Consider the following 27391-nt stretch of genomic DNA (forward strand, 5'->3'; position numbering starts at 1 on the left):
TTGTGCGGCTCTAAACAAGGCTGGGGAAGCCCCACCAATACTGGAAAGTGAAACAAAAAGTGCACCAACCTTGTGCATTACCTCAGTAAAATGTGATTTTATTGGATGTGAAAATATCCTCACAAACAGAGAAGTATAACAAGCGTGTAAAGTCCTTAGTGAGACCTGACCAATCAGAGACCAGCCGAGTCTAAACATGAGGGAAGGTTCTCCGAGTCAGGCTGGCGCGTTTCGAAGGGAGTCCCTTCTTCATCAGACCTGACTTGGCAATGACAATCCTCTTCTATATATACCCTGGGACAGAGGTTGGACCCTCCCACTTGGGTTGGGCAGTCCTAGGAAAGGAGGCGGGACAAAGGTGACATCACAACATGCTCACACAACAACAATACATTACACATCAAGAGGTATAGTAAGAGACATTAGAAACATTCACCGGCATTAAAGCTGTAAGAAACGCAGGGCAGTGTAATATATACATGAGGAGGTCATATAGTCTGTGTATATATATATATCCCCATATAATAAATAATGACATATTGGGAATGCTGCATTGGGGTTCATGGGGATAATATTGTTGGATCAGCACAATGTATAATGAGAGATGAGTTAGTAAAGGCAGCACACTGTACACACGTGACACATAATGACACACATGGATCCTCTTCATGGTCCTACATGTTAACCCCTTCCCAGCCAGTGTCATTAGTCCAGTGACAGTGTATGGGATTATCAGTGATCACTCCACTAGGGGACGGCCCACAGTACATATACTGCCACAAAGCGGCCCCTGTGCGCAGGATCACGTTTATAACCGTCATCCTGTTTACTTGCTAGGGGGCACGCAGCATGCAACCGTCCTACCTGCGGCACCGATCATGGCCACGGGTGTCAATCAGCGGGTCCTGGCCAGTGATTACTCGCAAGAGCCTGGTGATTGCCGGCAAACATTGACAGGGAGGAAGGATGCATTGTTTTCAATGCAGCTCTCCTCCCTGTCGATTTCCAGCACACTGTTCTGGAAAGCAGCTTTCAGTTTTCCGGATCAGTGTGTTCCTGTGAAGCACACCTCCCCCCACCCACTAGTAAAACACTCCCCTCACACAGTTAACGCTTTGATTGCCTAAAAATGTTAACCCCTTCCTCCCCAGTGCCATTAGTACAGTGTCAGTGCTTTTTTTTTTGCACTGATCACTGTATTGGTGTCACTGAGGATGTCAGTGATCCCAAGTCAGTTCCCCCCCCAGTGTCAGAATGTCTGCCGCAGTCCCGCCATAAGTCGCTGATCGCAGCTATTAGTATAAAAATAAAAAAAAAATCCAGTATCTATACCGCCATTTGTAAATGCTATAGCTTTCACGTAAACCAATTAATTTACACATATTGGGATTTTTTTTAGCAAAGACACAGAGCAGAATACATTTTGGCCCAAATTTGACAAAATTAAATTTTACATTTTTTTTACTGGACATGTTTTATAGCAAATAGTCCAAAATATAGTTTTTTTTCCTCAAAATTGTCAGACTTTTTTTTTATAGTGCAAAAAATAAAAACTTTACAGGTGATCAAATACCACCAAAAGAAAGCCCAATTCATGGGGAAAAAATGACGTAAATTTTATTTTGGTGCAGCGTTGCATGACCGTGCAATTGTCATTTAAAGTAATGAAGCGCCGTAACACAAACCACTTCTGTAACCACCCTAGCCAGAAATACTGCTACAGGGCAGCACAAGTGCGCAAAATCACATATATATATACATGATTCGTGCTCCCGTGGTTTTCATGCCCCTCCAAGATGGCATCAGATTGCCTGTCAGTACACCAGTCATCAGATTTAACCCCTTGATTGCCAGGAAGACGCTCATGCACAATAAACCTCCATTGCTAGTATAGTGTCTGAACGGATCAATATTTTTGATCAGATCTGCACTATACCAGCGTTCACATTAGTATAGTGTCCCCAAAAATGCAGCGTTAGCGGGATCAGCCCCGGCACCTGCATTTAGCCCCTACACTTACCCCCCTTCTCCCCCAGCAAGTGCAGTGTCAGTAGGTCGCTGTGACTTGATGCATTGCACACAAAACCGCAGTGTTGGCAGAATCAGGCCTGATCTCTGCTAGCACTTGCCGGTAAATTTTGATGACTCTCATGTGCAGCAGAGTGCCAGTACTAGTGCCACGCTACCTTTTGGTGAACTGGCAAGCACCAGCGGCCTAGTACATCCTGGTCTTTCACATACCAGCACTGCAGTATCACTTGGTGATGTGGCAAGTCCCATAAGTACAGTACAAGCTGGTGCAGTGGCGAGCACAACCAAAGTTGCACACAGGCCTGTAGAACCCATGGTGTCCTTCCAGATGTGCTTGCAAATCCCGATTAGCAGCCCACAAATTCTGCAGCACCCGTACTTCTCCCATTCACTGCCCAACTCAGAATTCAGGTGGAAACAGCAAATGTAACTACTCCTATCATGTACCTGGTGATGGAGGCCAATGGAGAGAGGGCTTATCTTGTGGATAAGTTCCGGACTCCCCTGAAAGTGGGACAGCGGGAGTCAGGCCCAAAGTGGCACAGGTCGCCTGTAGGAGTGCTGGTTGGTGGTCCACTCAGAAGCACAGCTGGTGCACAGAGATAGGTCTGCAGACAGGAGGTGCCTGTGCGTGGTATGCAAGCCCTTCTGGGATTTGGATGTTTACGGAGTAGTCGGTTCAAGCCAAGGTCAGGTACGAAGTGGGAATCAGAGCGGACGTAGACAGATGGGAAAGCCAAGGTCATTCACAGAGGAGTGAGAGAGAGAGTATCCGTAAGCCAAGCCGAGGTCAGGTCAGGGGTAAATCAGAGTAGACAGGTCCAGGAGCAAACCGAGTCGGTAACAGGAGATCACAAATCAGAAATACAGGAACAGGGCACGGGGAGCTAGAGATCATCCAGCAACCAGAGGAAGTGATGAGCCTCCTTATAAAGGCCATCTGGCACCAGACTGAGGCTGATGTGTACTTCTGTGGCCATGCAGAGTATTGGCTGAAATTCCAGATCTTCCAGAACTCCTGCCGCGGACAGGACCCTGACAACTCCCCTTGATTTTTTTAGCTGTTTTTCTCAGAAGATCTGTATGCATTGATTGTGGATCAAAACAATTTATATGCAGAACTATTTATTGCCACCAACCCAAATTCAAACCTTGCCAGACTAGTCGCATGGAAACTCAATACGGTTTCCGGATTAAAACTTTTTTGGGCCTAACCCTGAACATGGGCATTACTAAAAAAAAATGATTTGCGGTTGTATTGTTCCGCAGACCCGATTCATCATATGCCGTGTTCTCTGCTGCCATGGCCAGGCATAGATATGAGAGTATAATGTGTTTTATGCATTTCAATGATAATACACTGAGTTGCCCTTGAAGTGACCCTGAATTTGACCGGCTCCACAAAATTCAGCCCCTCGCAAATCACCATAACCAAAAATTTGCAGATGTCTATACTCCCCAGCAAAACATCTGCGTTGATGAGTCCCTCATTCATTTTTCTGGCCGCCTTGCATTTAAACAATTTCTCCCCAGCAAGCGTGCCAGATATGGGGTCAAGATGTAGAAGACCTGTGAGAGGACAACAGGCTATACTTATAAGTTTCAGATGTACGAAGGAAAAGATAGTCACGTGGAGCCCCTTGGATGCCCAGACTACATGGGGAGCAGTGGCAAGATAGTTTGGGACTTGGTGTCATCCTTTTTCCATATGGGGTACCACTTATACGTGGATAATTTTTATTCAAGCATGCCACTATTTAGACATTTGTACAATCTTGGAATTGAGGCATGTGGCACCATGTGACCTAATGTGTGCCCGCCATTAGAAGTGGGTGGATGCAGGGCGGTATATTCTAATGGTGGGCATACCACACACTTTTTCTGGCAGAAATTTCTTCTCTTTTTTTCATTCAGTCCACAGGTTGCATACAAAAATAAAAGAACATAGTATATATACCCAACAAGGACCAGCGATGTACTGGTATATCACTGGACTTTGGTTATACCAGGATAATGCCTACAGCTGCAGGCCTCATCCTGGTATCAATTTTTTTAGCCAGTGATTGGTTTTCATGTAAAAGCAATCCTAGTGGCTAATTAGCTGCATGTTTTCTTTAACAAACATCAGGAGATGATGCCCCTCTCCCCTGCTGCCTTCCACGGCCTTCTTTGGCAGTCCCGTGCCATCGGGGGAACCTGAGAATGCAGCCGGTGTTTCTGCCAGCTGACCATAAAGCTGATTGGAGACCAGAGTGGTGCCAATCATCTCTATAGTCTAAGAAATCGGAAGATACGAGCATTTCATCACTTCAGTTTTGCAGGATATAAACAGCGCCATTTGTAAATTGGGAAAGCATCTGATCACCGATCTTGGTTTGATTAGATAATGTAAGGGCAGAGGAGATATCTAGAGTCTGATAGACCCCAGATTTCTCAAAAAAGAATATATGACAATGCCCATTGAGGTTATAGGGGATATTTACATTCCCTGTTATAGCATTAAAAATGATAAAAAAAAAATGAAAGGGACAGTGTAAAAATAATTTAAAAAATCAAAATAAGTTACAAAAAAAGTACTCTCGCCCCCCAGCACACACGCGCACTTGCGTTTGTGAGCATTGACCCTGTGCCAGTATGGAAACAGCAATTGCACCATGCATGGGAGGTATCGCCACGAACATCAGATCAAGGGCAGTAATTCTAACATTAGACCTCCTCTGTAAATCTAAATTTGTCACCATTGCACAGGGCATGCACAGTTTTAAAGCATGTCATGTTTGGTATCTACTTGGCATACCATCATATTTTATATTTTACCAAATAATTGGACAATATATTGTGTTTTTGTGCATTAAAAGTAAAAAAAGTGTATTTTTTTAAAAAATTGTGTTTGAAAAATCGCTGCGCGAGTACAATGTGACATAAAAAAATTCAGCACTATGTGACATAAAATATTGCAGCACACACCATTTTATTCACTAGGGTGTTTGACAAAAATTTTTTTTTTTTTAGATAAAATTGTCATTTACATGATTTATTGCTCACACAAGCCATGGGTATATGTGGAATTACTACCCAAAATACATTCTGCTACTTCTCCCGAGTATGGGGGCACCACATATGAGAGACATTTTGGCAGTCTAGCTAAGTACAGGACCCTAAAATACAATAAGCACCTTCAGGCTTTTAAAGGGCTTTATTTCCTCATTACACTTCCTGGCTACCTATCACAGTTTTGGAGGCCCTGAAATGTCAGGATAGCACCAACCCCCCCCCAAATGACCCCTTTTTGGAAAGTAGACACCCCAAGGAATTTGATAACAAGCATGGTGAGTATTTGCAGATCTCGTTTGTTGCTACAAGTTTTTGAAAATTGAAGAAAAAAAAACAAAACCATATTTTTTGTTTTCTTTTTTAATATTTCAAAACCTTGTAAGAAAAAAATTAGATCTGCAAAATACTCACCATGCCTCTTTTTAAATTCCTTGGGGTGTCTACTTTCCAAAAAGGGGTCATTTGGGGGGTTTGGTGCTATCCTGGCATTTCAGGGCCTTCAAAACTGTGATAGGTAGTGAAGAAGTGAAATGAGGAAGTTACGTACCTTCAGGCTTTCAAAGTGATCATTGGATTTCAGGCTCCTGTATGTGGCTACTCAGTAGAAGTAGCAGAATGTATTTTGGGGTGAAATTCCACATATACCCATGGCTTGTGTGAGCAATATACCATTTAAATGACAACTTTGGGTTAAAAAAAAAGTTTTTCCAAAAACTTGTGGAAAACAAAATCTTCCATGGACTCAATATGCTTCTCAGCAGATACCTTAGGGTGTCTACTTTCCGAAAAGGGCTCCTTTGGGGGTGTTTGTACTATCCTATTATTTTAGCACCTCAAGAAATGTGATGGCAGTCAGAAAGTTTAAGCTGTGTAAATTCCAGTATCTATCCCATAGTTTGTAGACGCTATAACTATCACACAAAGCAATCAATATACAATTATTGGGATTATTTTTAACCAAAAACATGTAGCAGAATACATTTTGGCCCAAATTTATGATGAAATTTTGTTTTTGTTTTTATATTTTTTTATGACAGAAATGAGAAAATGTTTTTTTAAAAAAAAAAAATTTCAAAATTTTTTTTGTTTATAGCACCGAAAATAAAAAGCGCAGAGGTGATCAAATACCACTGAAAGAAAGCTCTATTTGTGTGAAAAAAGGACGTAAATTTCATTTATTTACCATATTTCATGACCGCGCAATTGTCTGTTAAACTAGTGCAGCGCTGTACAGCAAAAAAATGGCGTAAATTCCATTATCTCTCCCATAGTTTGTAGACTCTATAACTATCACACAAAGCAATCAATATACACTTATTCGGTTTTTCACCAACACATTTTGGGCTAAATTTATAAACTTTGAGTTTACTATATATTTTTTATAACCGAAAGTAAAAAAATTTTTTCTTCAAAATTTTCAATCCTTTTTTGATTGTAGTGCGAAAAATAAAAAGTGCACAGGTGATCAAATACCACCAAAAGAAAGCTCTATTTGTTTGAAAAAAGGACGTACATTTCTTTTGGGAGCAGCATTGCATGACCGCGCAATTTTCAGTTGAATTAGCGCAGTGCCGAATATCAAAAAGAGGCGTGGTGAGGAAGGGGGGTAAATCCTTTGGAGGGCAAGGGGTTAAACATGTCCAGCGAAAAAAAAAAATTTGTCATAAATTTTGGCCAAAGTGTATTCTCCTCGTCTTTGCTAAAAATAAAATCCCAATCCGTGTGAATGAATCTGTTTATGTGAAAGTTACACCATCTACAAATGGCGGGATAGATACTGGAATTGTATTTTTGTTACTAGTGTGATAGATATTTTGGGCCTACAATAATTTTTACCATCATTGTGAACTTTTGATAGAAGTCTCAGTCTCAGTTCCTGCAACTTCCCAGAACTGCACTTTCTAAGTGGACATTGACTGTATATAAGATTTCCCATGTGTTTTATCACCCAACACCCCCCCATGAAGATTTCCTGTAGAGGTTTATGGCAGTATGGACACCTGGCTGATGTAAGGAATAGGCCCCGGACCCGTCATTCCTAACACCTCCTAGGGAGTATTGTCATCCATCTTCCTGAGGGAACTGAATTCAGAGGAGGTATGATCAGCGACTGTCATCCATCTTCCTGCGGGAACTGAATTCAGAGGAGTAATGATCAGCGATTGTCATCCATCTTCCTGCGGGAACTGAATTCAGAGGAGTAATGATCAGCGACAGTCATCCATCTTCCTGCGGGAACTGAATTCAGAGGAGTAATGATCAGCGACTGTCATCCATCTTCCTGCGGGAACTGAATTCAGAGGAGTAATGATCAGCGACAGTCATCCATCTTCCTGCGGGAACTGAATTCAGAGGAGTAATGATCAGCGACAGTCATCCATCTTCCTGCAGGAACTGAATTCAGAGGAGGTACGATCAGCGATTGTCATCCATCTTCCTGCAGGAACTGAATTCAGAGGAGGTACGATCAACGATTATCACCTATCTTCCTGCGGGAACTGAATTCAGAGGAGGTACGATCAGCGACAGTCATCCATCTTCCTGCGGGAACTGAATTCAGAGGAGGTATGATCAGCGACTGTCATCCATCTTCCTGCGGGAACTGAATTCAGAGGAGTAATGATCAGCGATTGTCATCCATCTTCCTGCGGGAACTGAATTCAGAGGAGGTATGATCAACGACTGTCATGTTAGACTGTGACATCATTGTTTGTGTGTATCATATCCTTTATATTTTGTTATATTCCATTCATAGCAAGCTTCTTTTCTGTGTAAACCAATCAGATCTTTATTTGTTGCACAGTTGTTATCATTTGGTATAAATTATATTGGCAATAGCCGCATGAGGATTGGCTCAATTCATGTATAGACAAAAGGTTGTGATCACTTATTATATTTACCATCAAGGGAATAAGTGAGGTAATGGCGGTGATCAGAGTACTATAGTGGGACTGCTGCTGGCATTCTGACTCTGGGGGGGAGCTGACTTGGTGTCACTGACATCTCCAGTGACACCAATACAGTGATCAGTGCTAATAAAAAGCACTGACACTGTACTAATGGCACTGGGCAGGAAGGGGTAACATGAGGAACCATCAAAAGGGTTAACTGTGTGTGTGCGTCACTGTAAGTACACTGCTTTGTATTGGTCTCCTATGCAGAGCCATACTAAGCAGTGTGCAGGAGTTGACAGGGGAGAGATCTGTGTTGTTTATACACAGGTCTCTCCCCCATCAGTAATACTCAGCAATCACTGGGTGCTAACAAAGAATCACCGGCTGGGACCCAGTGGTTGAGAAGAATGGCAGTGTAGGTAGGGCACACGTGCACACCCCCTACCCGGAACTGCAAATCCACACACATATATATACATGATTTTGCACAGCCGCACCGCCCTGTAGCTGTATCTCTGATATAGTGCGGCATTGAAGCTGTTAAAGCCTAAGGTTAGTCACACATTTCTTCAAAAAACAGCATAACAGACAGTACTTACTGTCAATATGGAATGCCCCTTGTACTGATGACTTCCTCTTTAGTTGAAGTCTTCCATCCTTCAATCCCCCCGACCTCCCCAGTGCTAACAGGCAGATGAATATTCAGAATACAATGTCCTGGAAGGGGGGATTCCCCCATCCACCTCACTTGTTTGGATGGAAAAGAGAAAAGACCCTGTCCCATCTTTGGGGACCAAAGATTCTTAGTGGGGGGAGTGTGTAGTCAGGTGCAGGGTACTAAGGGATGGAGGAGACATTACAGAGTACACAACAGGTTGTTTCATTTCCCCTTATGTTCATGGATAGATCATTGCATCACATTTCTGCCTCTAGAGCACGGGTGTCAAACTGATGGCCCTCCTACTGTTGCCAAACTACAAGTCCCATGAGGCATTTCAAGATTGGCAGTTACAAGCATGACTCCCAAAGGCAGAGGCGTGATGGAACTTGTAGTTTTGCAATAGCTGGAGGGCCACCAGTTTGACACCCTTGCTCTAGAGGGAGACCACTCTTACTGACCCTGAAAGCAGAGGATCCTGGGACATGTAGTCCCTCAACCAACTCTTACTGAAGAATGAATTAGCCCAGAGACTACAACTGGCTTGAGAGCCAAACCAACAGGGGATCCTTGGAGAGTTTATAAACTTACTGTAATTGGTGGTCTCGGGGTCTTGTGCTGGGGGCTCTGGAGAGTTCAGTTGTTTGCTGCCCTTCTGCTAGTTTCTGTGGAGAGAAACAGCAACACAGGAGTTCTACATCCAGCCTTCCAGTGACCGTCCTATGTGAGCAGCCAGCAGTTCAGTGACACCGCACCTTCCAGTGACCGTCCTATGTAAGCAGCAACCAGTTCAGTGACACCACATCTTCCAGTGACCATCCTATGTAAGTAGCAAGCAGTTCAGTGACACCGCATCTTCCAGTGACCATCCTATGTAAGTAGCAAGCAGTTCAGTGACACCGCACCTTCCAGTGACCATCCTATGTAAGCAGCCAGCAGTTCAGTGACACCGCACCTTCCAGTGACCATCCGACGTAAGTAGCAAGCAGTTCAGTGACACCGCATCTTCCAGTTACCATCCTATGTAAGCAGCCAGCAGTTCAGTGACACCACACCTACTAGTGACCATCCTACGTAAGTAGCCAGCAGTTCAGTGACACCGCATCTTCCAGTGACCATCCTATGTTAGCAGCCAGCAGTTCAGTGACACCGCACCTTCCAGTGACCATCCTACATAAGCAGCCAGCAGTTCAGTGACACCGCACCTTCCAGTGGCAGGTACCTAGAACCACATTCATCACCAGCAGCCAGAGACACAGGGACATCCATACTGACCATAATCAGTGGTTTCCACTGCAGCCCGATGTACATTCTTCACATCATCCTATCTGCTCCAGAGCCTGTTCACCCCCCTTTCCTGCACCACAGTTTTATCTTCAGTCATGATTGGTGGAGGGAGATTGTCCAACCTTCACTCTGTGCCTTACATATGGACACTGCTAGGAGACACCTTTACCCTCCCCCACTTCCACTCTACTTCTCACACGTGGACACAGCTAGTAGACACCTCTACCCTCCCCCACTTCCGCTTTACTTCTCACACGTGGACACCGCTAGCAGACACCTTTACCCTCCCCCACTTCTGCTCTACTTCTCACACGTGGACACTGCTAGCAGACACCTTTACCCTCCCCCACTTCCCATCTACTTCTCACACGTGGACACCGCTAGCAGCTAGCAGACACCTTTACCCTCCCAAACTTCTGCTCTACTTCTCACACATGGACACTACTAGAGACACCTTTACCCTCCCCCACTTCTGCTCTACTTCTCACACATAGACACTACTAGCAGACACCTTTACCCTCCCCCACTTCCCCTCTACTTCTCACACGTGGACACCGCTAGCAGACACCTTTACCCTCCCCCACTTCCCATCTACTTCTCACACGTGGACACCGCTAGCAGACACCTTTACCCTCCCCCACTTCTGCTCTACTTCTCACACGTGGACACTACTAGAGACACCTTTACCCTCCCCCACTTCTGCTCTACTTCTCACACGTGGACACCGCTAGCAGACACCTCTACACTCCCCCACTTCCGCTCTACTTCTCACACGTGGACACTACTAGCAGACACCTCTACCCTCCCCCACTTCCCCTCTACTTCTCACACGTGGACACTGCTAGAGACACCTTTACCCTCCCCCACTTCCGCTCTACTTCTCACACGTGGACACCGCTAGCAGACACCTTTACCCTCCCCCACTTCCCCTCTACTTCTCACTTGTGGACACTGCTAGCAGACACCTTTACCCTCCCCCACTTTCCCTCTACTTCTCACATGTGGACACCACTAGCAGACACCTCTACCCTCCCCCACTTCCGCTCTACTTCTCACACGTGGACACTGCTAGCAGACACCTCTACCCCACTTCATCCAAGGAGATCCCATTACTCCATCTTCTCTGCAGATTTGACCCAGTCATTATCATCCCCTATACTCCAACTGTTGAAGGGCCCCATCTATAGCCGGCAGAAGATGAACTCTCCTTGATCTCCATATACTGAATATCCATCGGTAACTCAGAGATGCTCCCACTTTCCATTAGCCAATCCCTGCTCCTCATCCCTCCACACCCGCCCCATATACAGTCCAGGCGTGGCAGTCCCGGGAGTGCAGCTGTAGCTGTGTGAAGCCTGAATGTCCCAGTAGGAGGAGTTCTGCCCGCAGTGTGAGCTGCACTCCTGGAGGACCCTGTTCCAGTCTATGCTGCACCACCCCCAGCTTCATGATTGGCCTTCCTCTGCCTCATTGTCTGATATCAATTGCCCGTGTATTGCTACATGTTGGGGATTTCTGCTACAAATCTGAACTAGGAATAGAGAAAGGGAGAAAGGTTGGTGCTCTACTTCCTGCTCTCTGTGCTTTCCATCCCCCATCAACCAATCACAATGTGTCCACAATCACCATGGAAATGATCAGATCAATGAAACGTTTGTCATAGACAGACCATCATGTGCCGATCATATACACAGACATTTGTATCATGGGAAACATACAAGAAGAAACATGTATGGAGAAAGACACGGGAAAGTCCCAATATGTGCATTCACCAATCACTCCTTCATTCCCGGTATACACACAATTCCATTGCTTCCATGTGTACACCATCAGTCACTCTTCTAGAATTGGGACATTTTATTACCACCCACCTCTTCAGTGATCCCCCACCATGCAAGTATTGTCCTCACCTCCAACTGTGAGCCTAATGAGTGCTTGGAACATTTGTCCACAAAGTATCAATAATAGACCTCCAAGTGTTTGTGAAATCTCCCACCACAAATGTACTCAGCCAATCACAGGGCAGGATAAAGAGAAAACAGGAGGCGCAACACCTAGCGCATTATCCAAGGTTTATTGTAAGGACTACAAAATAAAAACACTTCCAGACGAAGCATGAATCTAAAAAGCATTGATGGCCACAACGGCAGGTAAGGTGTCCTCACTGTCAGTGCGGTCAAATGGCTGACGCGTTTCGGGGATGAATCCCTTTCCTCAGAGCTGATGACCAGCCTCTGATGCAGATGTGTAATGAATGGAAAGTGGGAGCCTTGCTGGTGATGCCTGAATCACAGGGCAGGACTCCATTTTTATTCTTCTCCTGCCATCAATGGCCGACACGGTCCCACACTTCATCCATGTCTTTGGGGACCTCTGATCTCCTTATGAACTGTTTCTTCCATGATGAAGATCAGCCATGGAGTATATCTGAGGTGTATATCAGGGTGTGCTTCTTCCCCACATGAGAGCTGGGATGTCCAGCAACATTCATCTAGAAGACATTTCCCACACTCAAGGCACTAATATACCTCCAGGGTTGTGTGGGACCCCTGATGTACAGGAAGACAGGACTTCAGTGAGGAACATTTCCCTCACTCAGGACAGGAAAGTGGCTTCTCCCCCATGTGAGATCTCTGATGTTTATAAAGATGGGATGTCTGTGAAAAACATTTCCCGCACTGAAGACAAAAATATGGTTTCTCCCGTGTGAGATCTCTGATGTGTGGAAAGATGGGACTTCTGTGAAAAACATTTCCCGCACTCATGACAGGAATACAGCTTCTCCCCCATGTGGGATCTCTGATGTGTGGAAAGATTGGACTTGTCTGAAAAACATTTCCCGCACTCAGGACAGGAATACGGCTTCTCCCCCGTGTGAGATCTCTGATGCTTGTTAAGATTGGACTTGTCTAAAAAACATTTCCCACACTCAGGACAGGAATACGGCTTCTTCCCCGTGTGAGATCTCTGATGTTTATAAAGATGGGACTTAACTGAAAAACATTTCCCACACTCAGGACAGGAATACGGCTTCTCCCCTGTGTGAGACCTCTGATGTGTGTAAAGACTGGACGTCTCTGAAAAACATTTCCCACACTCAGGACAGGAATACGGCTTCTCGCCTGTGTGAGACCTTTCATGTTTGACAAGATCTGTTTTTTGTGCAAAAAATTTCCCGCACTCAGGACAGGAATATGGCTTCTCCCCCATGTGAGATTTCTGATGCCTGGAAAGACTGAACTTCAATGAAAAACATTTCCCACACTCAGGACAGGAATACGGCTTCTCCCCTGTGTGCAAACTCTGATGTGTGTAAAGATGGGACTTCTGTGCAAAACGTTTCCCACACTCAGGACAAGAATATGGCTTCTCCCCTGTGTGAGATCTCTGATGTTTGTAAAGACTGGACGTCTGTGAAAAACATCTCCCGCACTCAGGACAGGAATATGGCTTCTCCCCGGTGTGAGATCTCTGATGTGTGTAAAGATAGGACATGTCTGAGAAACATTTCCCACACTCTGGACAGGAATATGGCTTTTCTCCTGTGTGAGATCTCTGGTGTGTGTAAAGATGGGACTTGTCTGAGAAACGTTTCCCACACTCAGGACAGGAATGTGGCTTCTCCCCTGTGTGAATTCTTTGATGTCTGTAAAGGCCGGAAATATGTGGAAAACATTTCCCACACTCAGGACAGGAATACGGCTTCTCCCCCGTGTGAGATCTCTGATGTTTGTAAAGACTGGACTTCTGTGAAAAACATCTCCTGCACTCAGGGCAGGAATATGGCTTATTCCCGGTGTGAGATCTCTGATGTGTGTCAAGGTTGCGCTTATGTGAAAAACATTTCCCGCACTCAGGACAGGAATACAACTTCTCTCCCGTGTGAGATCTGTAATGTGTGTCAAGATGTGACTTATGTGAAAAACATTTCCCACACTCAGGACAGGAATATGGCTTCTCCCCTGTGTGAGATCGCTGATGTGTTAAGATTGCCCTTATGTGAAAAACATTTCCCGCACTCAGGACAAGAATATGGTTTTTCCCCCGTGTGAGATCTTTTATGAATATTTAGATGGGATTTATAATGGAAACCCTTCTCGCACTCAGTGCAGGAGAAGCTCTTCCCTGTTGGAAGGCCGGCCCGGTCCCGCACAGTCTGAGGTTCCTCAGGATACGAGGAATCCGATGGTCCATCTACACTGGGTGGTGCCGGATGGACATTGGAGGGAGCCGGGTTTTCTCCTGGACTATACTGTGTGATGTCCTCATCTTCTACTTTCCAGTCTGGAGACAAAGTGAGACAATCCTCGGAAGTTTTCCTCATCTCCCGGCCATGGACTAAAATACAAAGACAAAGAGGATTACTAGACAGGAGCTGATTGGTTCCCCCAAATCAGGACTCCGCCCACATCAGGCAGCTTGGTCTCTGAGGAGCTTACAATTCCACCCTCAAGGGAACTAGGAAATGGCTCCTCTGATCTCCTACCAGGTCATTTCTTTATTCATGGACCTTAGTCAGAGAGTGAGGAAACAACCAGAACTGTCTTTTATAGGAGGGACAGTGATGAGGGGATTATAGGACGAGGGTCCCCACCCCCTCTATCACTCATCGCCATCTTCCCAACACAAGAAGTACATAGTGTGGGGGTCAGCAGTATGTAATATACAATATAAATGTTATAGTATAAGGATCAGGACTCATAATATTGGTATTCAGTAATCAGTGGAAGATTAAATGTCTACACGAGACAAGTTGCAGAGATCCCACACTGCTGCCTCCCATCTCCTGAGACTGCACTCAGTGACTTGGGTCTGAGACACTACAGACATATCCCTCCACCCGGCACAGCCAGGAAATAAAGCAAAGAACCCTGGGAGAATTGATCTGTCAGAGATCTTACAAGACCCGGGCATGTGGACAAAGATACAAGACTCACACCCCAGGTGCCTAGGTCTAGTAACACTTATGGTGACATGAACATTTTCCTGCCAGCTGAACCCCAGAACCTCCATAAATCCAGTCTAGAGACATAAATTGTGTCTGCAGCACAGAGAAGGAAGATTATCCGAGAGAAATCCAGGAATACAGGACGGGGAACACAGCTCAGGAAAGTGACCAGGGGATTACAGGCTGATATCACCCAGTCCCCGCCCTACTCTGGACCAATCAGTGAGCAGTATGGGTGGAGGAATGGATTTAGTGTTCATGACCCACCTGTGCTGATCTCTGTAGGAGTGTCCTCCTCTATAAATGTCCCCGTTATTCCATCCTCCTCCATAGACTGCTGATCATCCCTCACATACGCCTCTTCTTCTTCTGCTTTCACCTCAAATTCTATATCGATTGGATCTCCACTCTAAATCAAGGAAATGAGAGAAAATATCATCTGTAAAATGTAAGGTCACATAAAACATCCACACATTGTCTAAATGAGTCCATGTTCTAGATTCTCCATCCCACCAACCTTGTAATGGTGAGGGATGGTGTGACCTTCCTGTGTGGAATCCCGGGAATACAGAGGACGGGGACATCTCTCTGGTGTGTTCCTGGTATTAGGTGGCTCCATCATCTCCTTGTGTCCTTCTGAAAACTCCTCCATCACTCCATACTCCTCATCCTCCTCTTTATACTCTTCTTTAACATCAATATTATCATCCCCGAGGATTCCACTCTGAAAGATATAATAAAACATTCATTGTAACAAACATGCTGTGTATAAATCACAACTACCAATAATTGTCATCATCTACCTGATGATGGTGAGGGATGGTGTGACCTTCCTGTGTGGAATCCCGGGAATACAGAGGACGGGGACATCTCTCTGGTGGGTTCCCATGACTGGATCCATCTGTAGGAAACACACACACTGACTGAATCCATTGTTTCTATGTGTTTATCAGATGATGGGGGATCTAGGTGGATCCTCCATACTGCTCTCTCCTTTACAATAAAGTCTCCTCTTACCCGGTGATGTGAGGGGCGGCTGATTGTCCATCATGACGTCCTTGTAGAGATCCTTGTGTCCTTCTAAATACTCCCACTCCTCCATGGAGAAATAGACAGTGACACCCTGACACCTTATAGGAACCTGACACACACAATGATACAGTCACCATCCAGACACATCCCTTGTCTGTTACTGGAGAATGTCCCAGAATTCCCGGCACCGCTCACCTCTCCTGTCAGCAGCTCAGTGATCTCTCTGGTGACTTCTAGAATCTTCTTCTTCTTTCTCTCTTCTATCAGGGAGGGAGGTGGAGGCAATGTGATGTCATATGATCTCCAGACTTCACAGGAGGAAAACTCTACATCTGAACACAAATAGTCAAATCAAATGATATTCCCAGAATCCTCCTCACCTCTCCATTCAGGTCTCCATTTTATTAAAGCCCCACTTCAGGCTGAGGTATAATTCCCCCCCACAGGACCCCCACACTACGCAGGGTATAGGCTTGTTGCAGCATTCTGATGTCATTACATACAACGCAGGACCAACAGTCCCACTTTACATGTGAGGATACCAAGGGGCCCCACATCCTAAGAGCATCAGAAAAGTCAGATGGAGGGACATTGGGGGAGGAGCTATGAGGTCAGTGTGATGTCATAGGATTCTCTGACTCTGGATGGAGGGACATTGGGAGGAGGTGCTGTGAGGTCAGTGTGATGTCATAGGATTCTCTGACTCTGGATGGAGGGACATTGGGAGGAGGAGCTGTGAGGTCAGTGTGATGTCATAGGATTCTCTGACTCCGGATGGAGGGACATTGGGAGGAGGAGCTGTGAGGTCAGTGTGATGTCATAGGATTCTCCGACTCTGGATGGAGGGACATTGGGAGGAGGAGCTGTGAGGTCAGTGTGATGTCATAGGACATATAGACTCTGGATGGAGGGACATTTGGATGGGGAGATTTGAGGTGTCCTCTATAATGAGGCTCCCGTATAAACCAAATCCTAGTTCCTGGGTGTGTCCTACCTCTCCTAAACTGAAGAGTGAACTTTGACCTTTACCATCCAGAAATCTGTCCGGAATCTGTGGAAGTAAGCTGTCATGTGATCAGGTGACGTGCGGAGGAACGGAGTGTAAATAGCAGACAATTGTCTCCAGAGCCCCTAATGGTGGGGATGGATTTGGCGGCGTGCTGGTGCCAAGTTTCCTCCCCCCAGGGTCACTGCAGGTGTGGAGAAAAGCTGTGTAAGAGGATATGGAGGAGAGATGAGGAGGAGATCCAGGAATCAGGAGAAAGGTCAGGGCAAGCAACAGACGAGCGCATCCAAGAGACCAAGCCGGGGTCACTACACAGAAAATCAATCCAAGGAAACAACAGGCAGGACGAGGAATAGCAAGAAGGAGCTGAGAGACAAATGAGAATATTGCTCAGCCAATGGGAGATGATCTCAGCATGACTTCCATCATGAAGGAGATGAGGGGGAGGGGAGGAAGACACTGAAGGTGACCATAGATCCATGGATATTCAGCTGGTTCAGCAGGGATCGCTCACATTTCCATCCATGTGTGGCCACTGCCGGATAAAAGCCACTCCCCCAGCGGCTGCAGCCAATAGCTTCAGTGCTGATCCGTGTATTCTGAGAGCGGAGGAGTCCCCCCATTGTCAGAATACAAGAGTGCAGCGGGGAGGATTCCCCCCTCCACCTCCAATGTGTGGATGGGGGAATCACTTCAGTTTTTATGGTCATCCCGCTGGCTGAACGATAAAACTGAACCATGTAGGCCAGCTTTGGGAGCAAATATATTATCATCAACTCCTCCCCCTGAAGGGATTAATCTGGGTTCCCACACTATATATGTGTGTATCATCATCTGCTGGACATAAAAGACATCACAGTGACTATGGAGGAAGAGGACGGACATCACTACGGAGGAAGAGGACGGACGTGACTACGGAGGAAGAGGACGGACGTGACTATGGAGGAAGAGGACGGACGTGATATGCAGGAAGAGGACGGGCGTGACTATGAAGGAAGAGGATGGGCATGACTATGAAGGAAGAGGATGGACATGACGGGGGGTTACTGGGTGTAAATAGGAAATAACATCTTATTACCTGCTCTTCTGCTACTTCCACCGATGTCTCTTTTTCTTTGTGCCACATGGAACTTTGTCTTTATTCCAGGTCACTTCCTGTCTGTACCTGACATCACTTCCTGTCTGTACCTGACATCACTTCCTATCTGTCTTCCATAGAGACTTCCTGACTGGGTAGAAATGAGATCAACACCTTGTGGAGCTCAGAGGAACTGCAGCCCCGAGAAGCATCTGGTAGTGTAGATCTCATTTGTTGCCTCAAGTTTTTGAAAATTTAAGAAAAAAACAAAATATTTTTTCTTTTCTTTTTTTATATTTCAAAACCTTGTGAGAAAAAATTAGATCAGGCTTTCAAAGTGGTCATTGGATTTCAGGCTCCTGTATGTGGCTAGGCTCCCAAAAAGTCTCACATATGTGGCAGAAGCAGAATGTATTTTGAGCTGTAATTCCACATATACCCATGGCTTGTGCAAGAAATAAATCATTTAAATTACAACTTTGTGTAAAAAATGTTTTTGTCATTTTCCAGAAACTTGTGGCAATAAAATAAATCTTCCATGGACTCAATATGCCTCTCAGCAGATATCTTAGGGTGTCTACTTTCCGAAAAGGGGTCATTTGGGGGTGTTTGTACTATCCTGGTATTTTAGCACCTCAAGAAATGTGATGGGCAGTCAGAAAGTAAAAGCTGTAAATTCCATTATCTCTCCCATAGTTTGTAGACGCTATAACTATCACACAAACCAATCAATATACGCATATTGGGATTTTTTTTAACCAAAAACATGGAGCAGAATACATTTTGGCCTAAATTTATGAAGCAATTTTAGTTTTTTTAGATATTGTTTATGACAGAAACAAGAAAATATTGTTTTTTTCAAAAAAACATTTTTTTCTCAAAATTTTTTTTGTTTATAGAGCCAAAAATAAAAAGCGCAAAGGTGATCAAATATCACCAAAAGAAAGCTCTATTTGTGTGAAAAAAAAAAGGACATAAATTTCATTATGTACCATATTGCATGACCGCACAATTGTCCGTTAAACTAGCGCAGCGCTGTATAGCAAAAAAATGGCGTAAATTCCATTATCTATCCCATAGTTTGTAGACGCTATAACTATCACACAAAGCAATCAATATACACTTATTGGGATTTTTTCACCAAAAACATGGAGCAAAATATATGTTGGCCTAAATTTATTTATTTTGTTGTTTACAAACGGTTTTATTTTGCAAAAGTAGACTGTAAAACAGTACATTTTCAAATGATACTTACAGCAAAAACAAGGCACTTTTGAAAAATACAATACAGAAAAGTATATTAACATAAGAAAGAGAAGAAATAGAAAAGAATAGATTGCAAGTACATGAAATATGTAGACAATAAAGTAGGTTGAATGATACATCTGTCAACAGTATATGCCAGTCAACCTTCACTTGGAATGCTGTTAATCATGCAATAAATGTCTACAATCCCTCCATGATTCTCATTTTATATCAAATAAGTGCATCCCATCCAGTAAGGTATAATGAATACGTTCCATGAGCATCACAGCATCAACCCTGTGTAAAACAGAGGCCAGGGGTACGGCATTGGACCTCCAATGTAAGGCAATGACCCATAAAGTGGCAATACAAATAGTATGTATCAGTCTCATAGTGGCATCAGAGACCCCCGGGTTATGAGCCCCCAATAGACAGGTCTGTATAGACAATCGTACCGGGATACCCGACAGTGAGGTAGCCACCTCAGATATCTTACGCCAAATCAAAGATATGGTTGGGCAATCCCAGAATATATGAACCAAAGTACCTGTGAGACCACAGCCCCAAAACATAAAGGGGACACCTGAGGGAACAATACATGTAGTCTTGATGGAGTATAATACCATCTGGTTAGAACCTTGAGGGCCGTCTCACAGACAGAAAGAGATCTAGAACACTTACATAGGTTATCCACCATGGAATCCCAATCCTCATCCGAAAAAGTGATACCACCATCCTCCTCCCATCTTCGTCTATACAAAGGGGGTGTAGGAGAAAAACAGATCAAAGATTGGTGATAAAGATCAGAAATAAGACCCCTTCCCCTAGGAGAGACACGGCTGATACGTTCAAAAAATGAAATCGGAGAAGAGGGTATAAGGCCAAAATATGAATTAAACAAATGTCTAATCTGTCGGTAACGATGGTACTCACGAAGAGGAACATCAAAAAACACGCGCAGCATATCAAAAGTAATAGAAGATCCTCCTCTTTGAAAATCAGATAATCTAATAAAAGATCGATCATACCACCTAGTAAACGACTGTGGAGGAGCTAGTAGGTTAGAATAACATTTTTCAAAAACACCCAAAACTTCTTGAGGTAGAGATGAGATAGCGCCGAGTTAGTGCGTAACTTATAGACATGTGGGGGGCGCAGAGAGTGATTCAATTTCCTTGCAAACATAATGGATGCGGAGTTGCTATGCGGCAAGAACGAGGCCTTCGACCAGCGGAGAGCTTTTTCAGTCTTTTGAGAAGGCAGAGTATTCAATTCTAAACGCTTTTGAGATAGTAACCGTTTATTAAGAAGAGATGGATTAGCAATATGTGTTTCTAATTCTCGGGTAAGTTGCAGAATTTGCTGCCATCGTTTTCTATTTCTGGAAGAAGCCATGGAGATAAGGCGGCCACGTAGGACCACCTTATGGGCTACCCATAGTGTGGCTGGAGATATATCAGGAGTAGAATTAGACTGAAAATATTCCAGAATAGATGTAACCACCTCTTGGCGAGAGTTAATATCAGTGAGCATAGAGTCATTAAGTCTCCAAGAGAAGGGGGTAGGTGCCAATCCTATAAATGTGATAGATAAGGCCATTATATTGTGATCTGACCAGGGACTCAAGTGAATACAAACTGTCCTAGAATTAGATAGTAAAATGGGGGTACAGTAGATATAATATAATCTGACATAAGAGTCATGTGGGTGAGAATAAAATGAGTAATCCCTGGCTCCCACATTATGTGCCCTCCAGGTATCAACCAACTGGAGGGCATCCAGTTTTTTAGTGAGGGATTTTGGGAAAGTTTGGGAAGATTGCGAGGGAGAGCTATGGTCCAAAAGTGAGTTTGCTACCAGGTTAAAATCACCACCCACCAATAGATGGGGGGATAAAAACCTATCAAGAATGCTAAAAAATTGAGGAAAAAAGGAAGCTTGTGCCGAATTAGGCGCATAGATATTAGCGATAGTAAGTTCACGACCCGAAAGGATGCCTTTAAGAATGATAAACCTACTGTCCGGATCACGGTACTTATGTTGAACCTCAAAAGGGAATGAATTATGCTACAAAAATGGCTACACCTCTGCTTTTAGAGGAATGTAAGGTATAATACCCCTGCCTGTAGGATTTATGAAAATATGTCGGGTGTTTTGCGGCTGCAAAGTGGGTCTCCTGTAGTAAAATAATTTTAGCCCCTAATCGCTTATATTGAAGAAAGGCTGTTTTGCGCTTGTTTGGTGAATTGAAACCCTGGACATTATGCGAAATACATTGAATAACCATGGCAACACGGAAATAATAGCTATCGGCATAAAAGTACATATTGACAGGACATCTCTAAAAAACTATTTGGCTAGACATTAGAATCAGCAGATCCACAACAAAGCAATAATCTGTAGTGACAATTTAAGGAACATCCAGACCCCGGTGTGGGCGCCAGGACATCCACAAATCAGCACAAAACCATTATCATGTACTAAGGCTTTATAAAGAAGAAAGATAGAAAGCAATAGAGGTGAGGTTTTAAGAACTTCTACAATTAAAAGGTTAGCTAGAAAACATGGATCAGGTGGGCCTTTTGCCATACCTGAAAAAACAGAAAAATCAAACATCAAAGGGCCAATCAGGCCCAAACCCTGACGCTGTAAAGCATGGAAACTAGAGCCGCCACTCCACAATCGGGAGGTGACATCTCCGGCCATGCCAAGCGGCAGGGTGGGGTCACGTGTCCAAGAGTCTTAAGATCATGAACATACGGGCGGTGTAATATAGGTCCGAAGACCTTAGTTAAACTTTACACATCCAGATATAAGTACCAAAAACGCAAACATAATATGCAGGATATAGAGACATCTCAATAGTGACCAAGAAAAACATCCAAAGGATGTATGAGACACAAACGAGCAAAATCCATCAATAACGGTTCATCCTGGTTCTTGTCTGACTCTCCTCCGTTCTCTTCTTGGAGATGGAGTGTGCCATATTGGAGATACCCGAGGAGTGGAAGGAGGACGTCGACGAGAAGGAGGATCAACCAAGCCCAATTTGGCCAAAATATCCTGGCCCTCAGGGAGAGAGGTAGCTGTGTATGTGCTTCCATTGTGGGGGACTATCAACTAAAAGGGGAAGCCCCATTTATAGCAGATCCGAGCTGAATAAAGGGTGGACGTAATTTCCTTCATTTTTCTGCGTCTCTCCAACGTAGCCGGAGAGACATCTGGGAATATTTGCAAAGCGGAGCTTTCAAAAATGATTGTTGGGATATTGCGGGCAGCCCTGAGTTTTCTTTACTCAGGAAATCCTTCATACAAAGGACAATGTCACGAGGTGGTTTATCGTTAGGAGGCTTTGGGCGCAGGGCTCTGTGAATGCGGTCACAAGCAAAGGACCCGGTGTCATGGTCCGGGAGGAGTGATTGGTATAGCTTGGTCATGGCTTTTGAAAGGTCACTCACAGACTCCGGGACTCCTCTGACTCGCAAATTATTCCTGCGGTTACGATTATCAAGATCCTCAACCTGTGCCTGCAATTGTGCAAAGGCTGTCTGTAAATGATCGTGATCCCTGGAAAGCTCACCATGAGCCCGGCTGAGTTCATCATGTTTGGTTTCCAAGTGGTCGGTTCTGGAGCCCAATGCCGCTATTTCCTGGGATAGAACATTCGTGCTCTTGTGGAGTTCTGATTGGAATTTAGCAGCTAGCTTAGTGTACATAGTTTCCAGGCAAGATTCCAAGTCCCCCTTGGTAAGTTGCTGTGCACATTCAGTGTCCTGAGTTAATGTATGAACTACGGTATTCTGCGTGGGACCGGATGGAGATGCTCGTTCTGTATTATCTTGAGACATGTTGCTTATCTCATGCGTTTTAAGTAGGTATGTCGTAAGGGACTTTTGAGCTTGTCCCTTCTTTTTCTTGGTGGATGGCATATAGGAAGTCCCTTGGGGGTGATCAATTGAAAATTAGATGGCCCAGGAGACCTATAACGCCCTAAGCAGGTACGATGATAGTCACATGGATGCGGTCAGGCACATCAGCAGGATCGTTATATTGTAAAAATTATTATTAACTAGTTGCCGACCGCAGATAGCCGAATGACGGCTGCACTGCGGCCGGCCAGTTCTGGGTGGACGTCATATGACATCCCCCCAGAACGCGCTCTCCTGCGCGCCCCAGGGGGCGCGCACCCGGCGATCTCCGTGATCGCTGTGTCCTACGGACACAGCTGATCACGAGATGTGGTAAAAGGCCAATCATACCGGCCTTTTACCACGTGATCAGCGGTGTCCAATGACACGCTGATCACAGGGAAATGCAAGTGCCGGTTCTCGGCTGCACTTTCCTCACGCTGTCAGATCGTGAGGAAAGTACTGCCGAGAACCGGCAGTTGTCAGAGCGAGGATCGGCACCGATCATCAGGGCACTGATGATCAGTGCCCTGATGATCGGTGCCCAGCAGTGCCACCCACAAGTTCCGCCCACCTGTGCCCAGCAGTGCGCCCACTAGCTCCGCCCACCTGTGCCCGGCAGATCACCCACCTGTGCCCAGCAGTGCATCCACCTGTGCCCAGCAGTGCACCCACCTGTGCCACTCTGCAGTGTCACACACCTGTGCCCAGAAGTGCCACCTACCTGTGCCCAGCAGTGCCACCCACCTGTGCCCACCAGTGCCACCCACCTGTGCCCACCAGTGTCACTCACCTGTGCCCACCCACCAGTGCTGCCCACCAGTGCCACCCACCAGTGCAGCCCAGCAGTGCTGCCAGTCAGTGCCACCAGTCAGTGCCCAGCGGTTGTGCCAGACAGTGCCGCCAGTCAGTGCCCAGCAGTGATGCCAGTCAGTGCCGTCTATCAGTACCCATCATCAGTGTCACCTATCAGTGCCGCCTATCAGTGCTGCATATTAGTGCCGCCTATCCGTGCCACCTCATAAGTACTGCCTATCAGTGCCCTTTAGTGCTGCCTATCAGTGCCCATCAGTGCCGCCTATCAGTGCCCATCAGTGCTGCCTCATCAACGCACATCAGTGAAGGAGAAAAATTACCTGTTTGAAAAATTTTATAATAGAAACAAAGAAACTTTTTTTTTTTTTTCAAATTTTTTGCACTTTTTTAATTTATAGCGCAAAAAGTAAAGCACCCAGTGGTGATTAAATACCACCAAAAGAAAGCTTTATTTGTGAGAAAAAAATGATAAAAATTTCATATGGGTACAATGTTGCATGACCGCGCAATTGTCAATCAAAGTGCGGCAGCGCTGAAAGCTGAAAATTGGCCTGGTAAATAAGGGGGTATAAGTGCCTGGTAGGCAAGTGGTTAAGCCGCAGAAATGCAGAGTGGACATAGGCTGCAACAGGCCCCCCAACGAGACCAAGGATCCAAGAGCTGGCTCCAATTCCCACCACAGGAGGCCTTTGGGCCCAGCAGGGGTCACATTCACAGGGGGAGGAGCACGTGGACCAGATAGTGGGAGCCACGGACCACCAAACGTTGGAGGGGGATCAGAAAACCAGCACCCGCCCCCACTATACTGCTTGTACTCACTGCGATCCCGATGGGACAGGATCAGGGCTGGATGGAGCAGGTCACACTAGGCCACAGGCCTCCACCGCCTCAGAGGAGGGAAATAAGGTCCGCCGCCCCCCCCAGATATAGGGAATGGTCCAGCTGCCTCCGATGCCCCGGATGGGTACACCTCCACCAAGATGGCTGCGGATTCTGTGCTGGGGCTCCGCAGTCGCACCAGGCCTCGGACCTCCACGGTTGTGGAGAGGGGTAATTCAGTCTGGATCCCCTCTCCCAAATGCAGAGGATAGTGAGGGAGCCCCCCTGTGACTCGGATGGGTCCGCGGTTGCCAGATGGCAGCGGAGATGAGGCCAAGGCTCCGCAGCCGCACTAGGCCGTGGATGTCCGCGATCACGGAGATGGGCAATACAGCCCGGATCCCCTCCTCCAGATGCAGGGGACTGTGCAGCAGCCTCCAGCACCCCGTACGATGCCCCCGCTGCCCGGATGACAGCGGATTACAATCCTGGGCGCCGGAGCTCTGGATTAGGTGGCCGCTCCGGTCGCCATTTTGGACACGCCCCGAGAAACCACTTTCTTGTCATCAGTGATGGAAATGTTCCTCACTGAAGTCCTGTCTTCCTGTACATCAGGGATCCCACACAACCCTGGAGGTGTATTAGTGCCTTGAGTGTGGGAAATGTCTTCTAGATGAATGTTGCTGGACATCCCAGCTCTCATGTGGGGAAGAAGCACACCCTGATATACACCTCAGATATACTCCATGGCTGATCTTCATCATGGAAGAAACAGTTGATAAGGAGATGAGAGGCCCCCAAAGACATGGATGAAGTGTGGGACCGGGTTGGCCATTGATGGCAGGAGAAGAATAAAAATGGAGTCCTTCCCTGTGATTGGCTGAGTACATTTTGTGGTGGGAGATTTCACAAACACTTGGAGGTCTTTTTAAAAATAAATATTTCTACCTCCTGAATACCGGACACTTCCACCCCCTTCCTGCCCAGGCTGACTGGTAACTATCAGCGCTCTCACACTTTGAATGACAATTACACAGTCATGCAACATTGTACCCAAATTATATTTTTGTAATTTTTTCACACAAATAGATATTTATTTTGGTGGTATTAAACACCACTTGTTACCATTTTTCTTGTTTCTTGTTTTTACAAATAAATGGTCTTTCCTTATAAATGTAGACAAAGGTGTATTCTGCGCCATTTCTTGGGTACAATAACCCCAATCAGTGTCTATGATTCAGTGTGTAGGAGAGTTATAGAGTCTACAAACTATGGGATAGATGTCTGAAAATCCATCATGTCTGATGACGGCAGATCTCATTTCTGAGGATCAAAAACACCAGAACGGTACAAATTGTCAGAACTTTATCTGTGAGGAAATAATCCGTATACAATTCATGGAAACAGGCGGGATCTGGAATGAAGGAGATTCCCTACTAATTCTCACAAAGTAACCGACATCCCAGTTCTGTATTTGTGATAATTGGAAGACAAAATAAAACGCAATAATGTGCAAAAATATATATTTATTAATAATATAAATCAGTACAAAATGGGGATGAAATATAATAGGTGATGATAAATAATAAACAATACAAGATAACAGTACAATGATCTAATCCACAATAATGGGGAGAAATACAAGCCAGCAATTACTGCCAAATATTAATGAATTACATCCAACTGTCTGGAAATGTCGTGTAAGAAATCAGTAACTCAGCAACATGTGACAACAGATATACAAATCCCCCCCGTGATCTCTCTACACCCAGATATTCAACGCTCAACGTGTACCTTGCCATGACTTGATCTGGAATCCCATACACAGGCCAATCCAATCCGCTTACAATCTGAGATGAAGATGTAATGTTACATGAAGTAGTCTACCTTGTCATATATATACTGTATACATCCGGATAAACCATTGACTAGAAGCCAGAATCAGCCTACCGGGCACTTCTACCCCCTTCCTGCCCAGGCCAATTTCTAGCTTTCAGCGCTGTCACACTTTGACAATTGAGCGGTCATGCAACACTGTACCCATATGACATTTTTTCTGATAGATAGAGCTTTATTTTGGTGGTATTTAATCACCTCGGGGTTTTTTATTTTTTCTTAAACAAACCAAAAACTACTGAACATTTTGAAAAAAAAATTTTTTTTCTTAGTTTTTGTTATAAAATGTTGTAAGTAAGTGATTTTTCTCCTTCACTGATGTGTGCTAATGAGGCTGCACTGATGGGCACTGATGAGGAGGCACTGGTAGGTGGCACTGATGGGCACTGAAAGGCAGCACTCATATATAGCACTGATAGGCAGCACTGACTGGCACTGATAGGTGGCACTGATGAACACTGATAGGCAGCACTGACTGGCATTGATAGGCGGCACTGATTGGATTGATAGGTGGCACTGACTGGCACTGATTGGTGACACTGAAAGGCAGCTCAAATGGGCACTGATATGTGGCATTGATGTGCACTGGTAGGCAAATATGTGGCACTGATGGGCACTGGAATGTGGCACTGTTCAGCACTGACAGCTGGCACTGATGGACACTGGCAGGTGGTACTTCTGGGGCCACACTGATCATCAGGGGACACTGATCATCAGTG

At 45.2% G+C, this 27391-nt stretch overlaps 1 protein-coding gene across 1 annotated transcript in view; it reads right to left on the minus strand.

The window, feature by feature from the left end:
- Window positions 1–27391, minus strand: part of LOC149441625 (uncharacterized) — a 120128-nt gene that overhangs the window by 83713 nt on the left and 9024 nt on the right. The window contains exons 2-3 of the mRNA XM_089657118.1: window positions 22692–22860; window positions 13011–13986 (exon numbers count right to left, since the gene is read on the minus strand). Of these exons, the coding sequence (XP_089513244.1) occupies window positions 13011–13986; window positions 22692–22860 (1145 nt within the window). The remainder of the gene's footprint in view (window positions 1–13010; window positions 13987–22691; window positions 22861–27391) is intronic.

The sequence above is a fragment of the Staurois parvus genome, unplaced genomic scaffold (genome assembly GCF_062004578.1).
Source record: "Staurois parvus isolate SC_StPar_1 unplaced genomic scaffold, SC_StPar_1.0 ptg000965l, whole genome shotgun sequence".
NCBI classification, from domain to species: Eukaryota; Metazoa; Chordata; class Amphibia; order Anura; family Ranidae; genus Staurois; species Staurois parvus.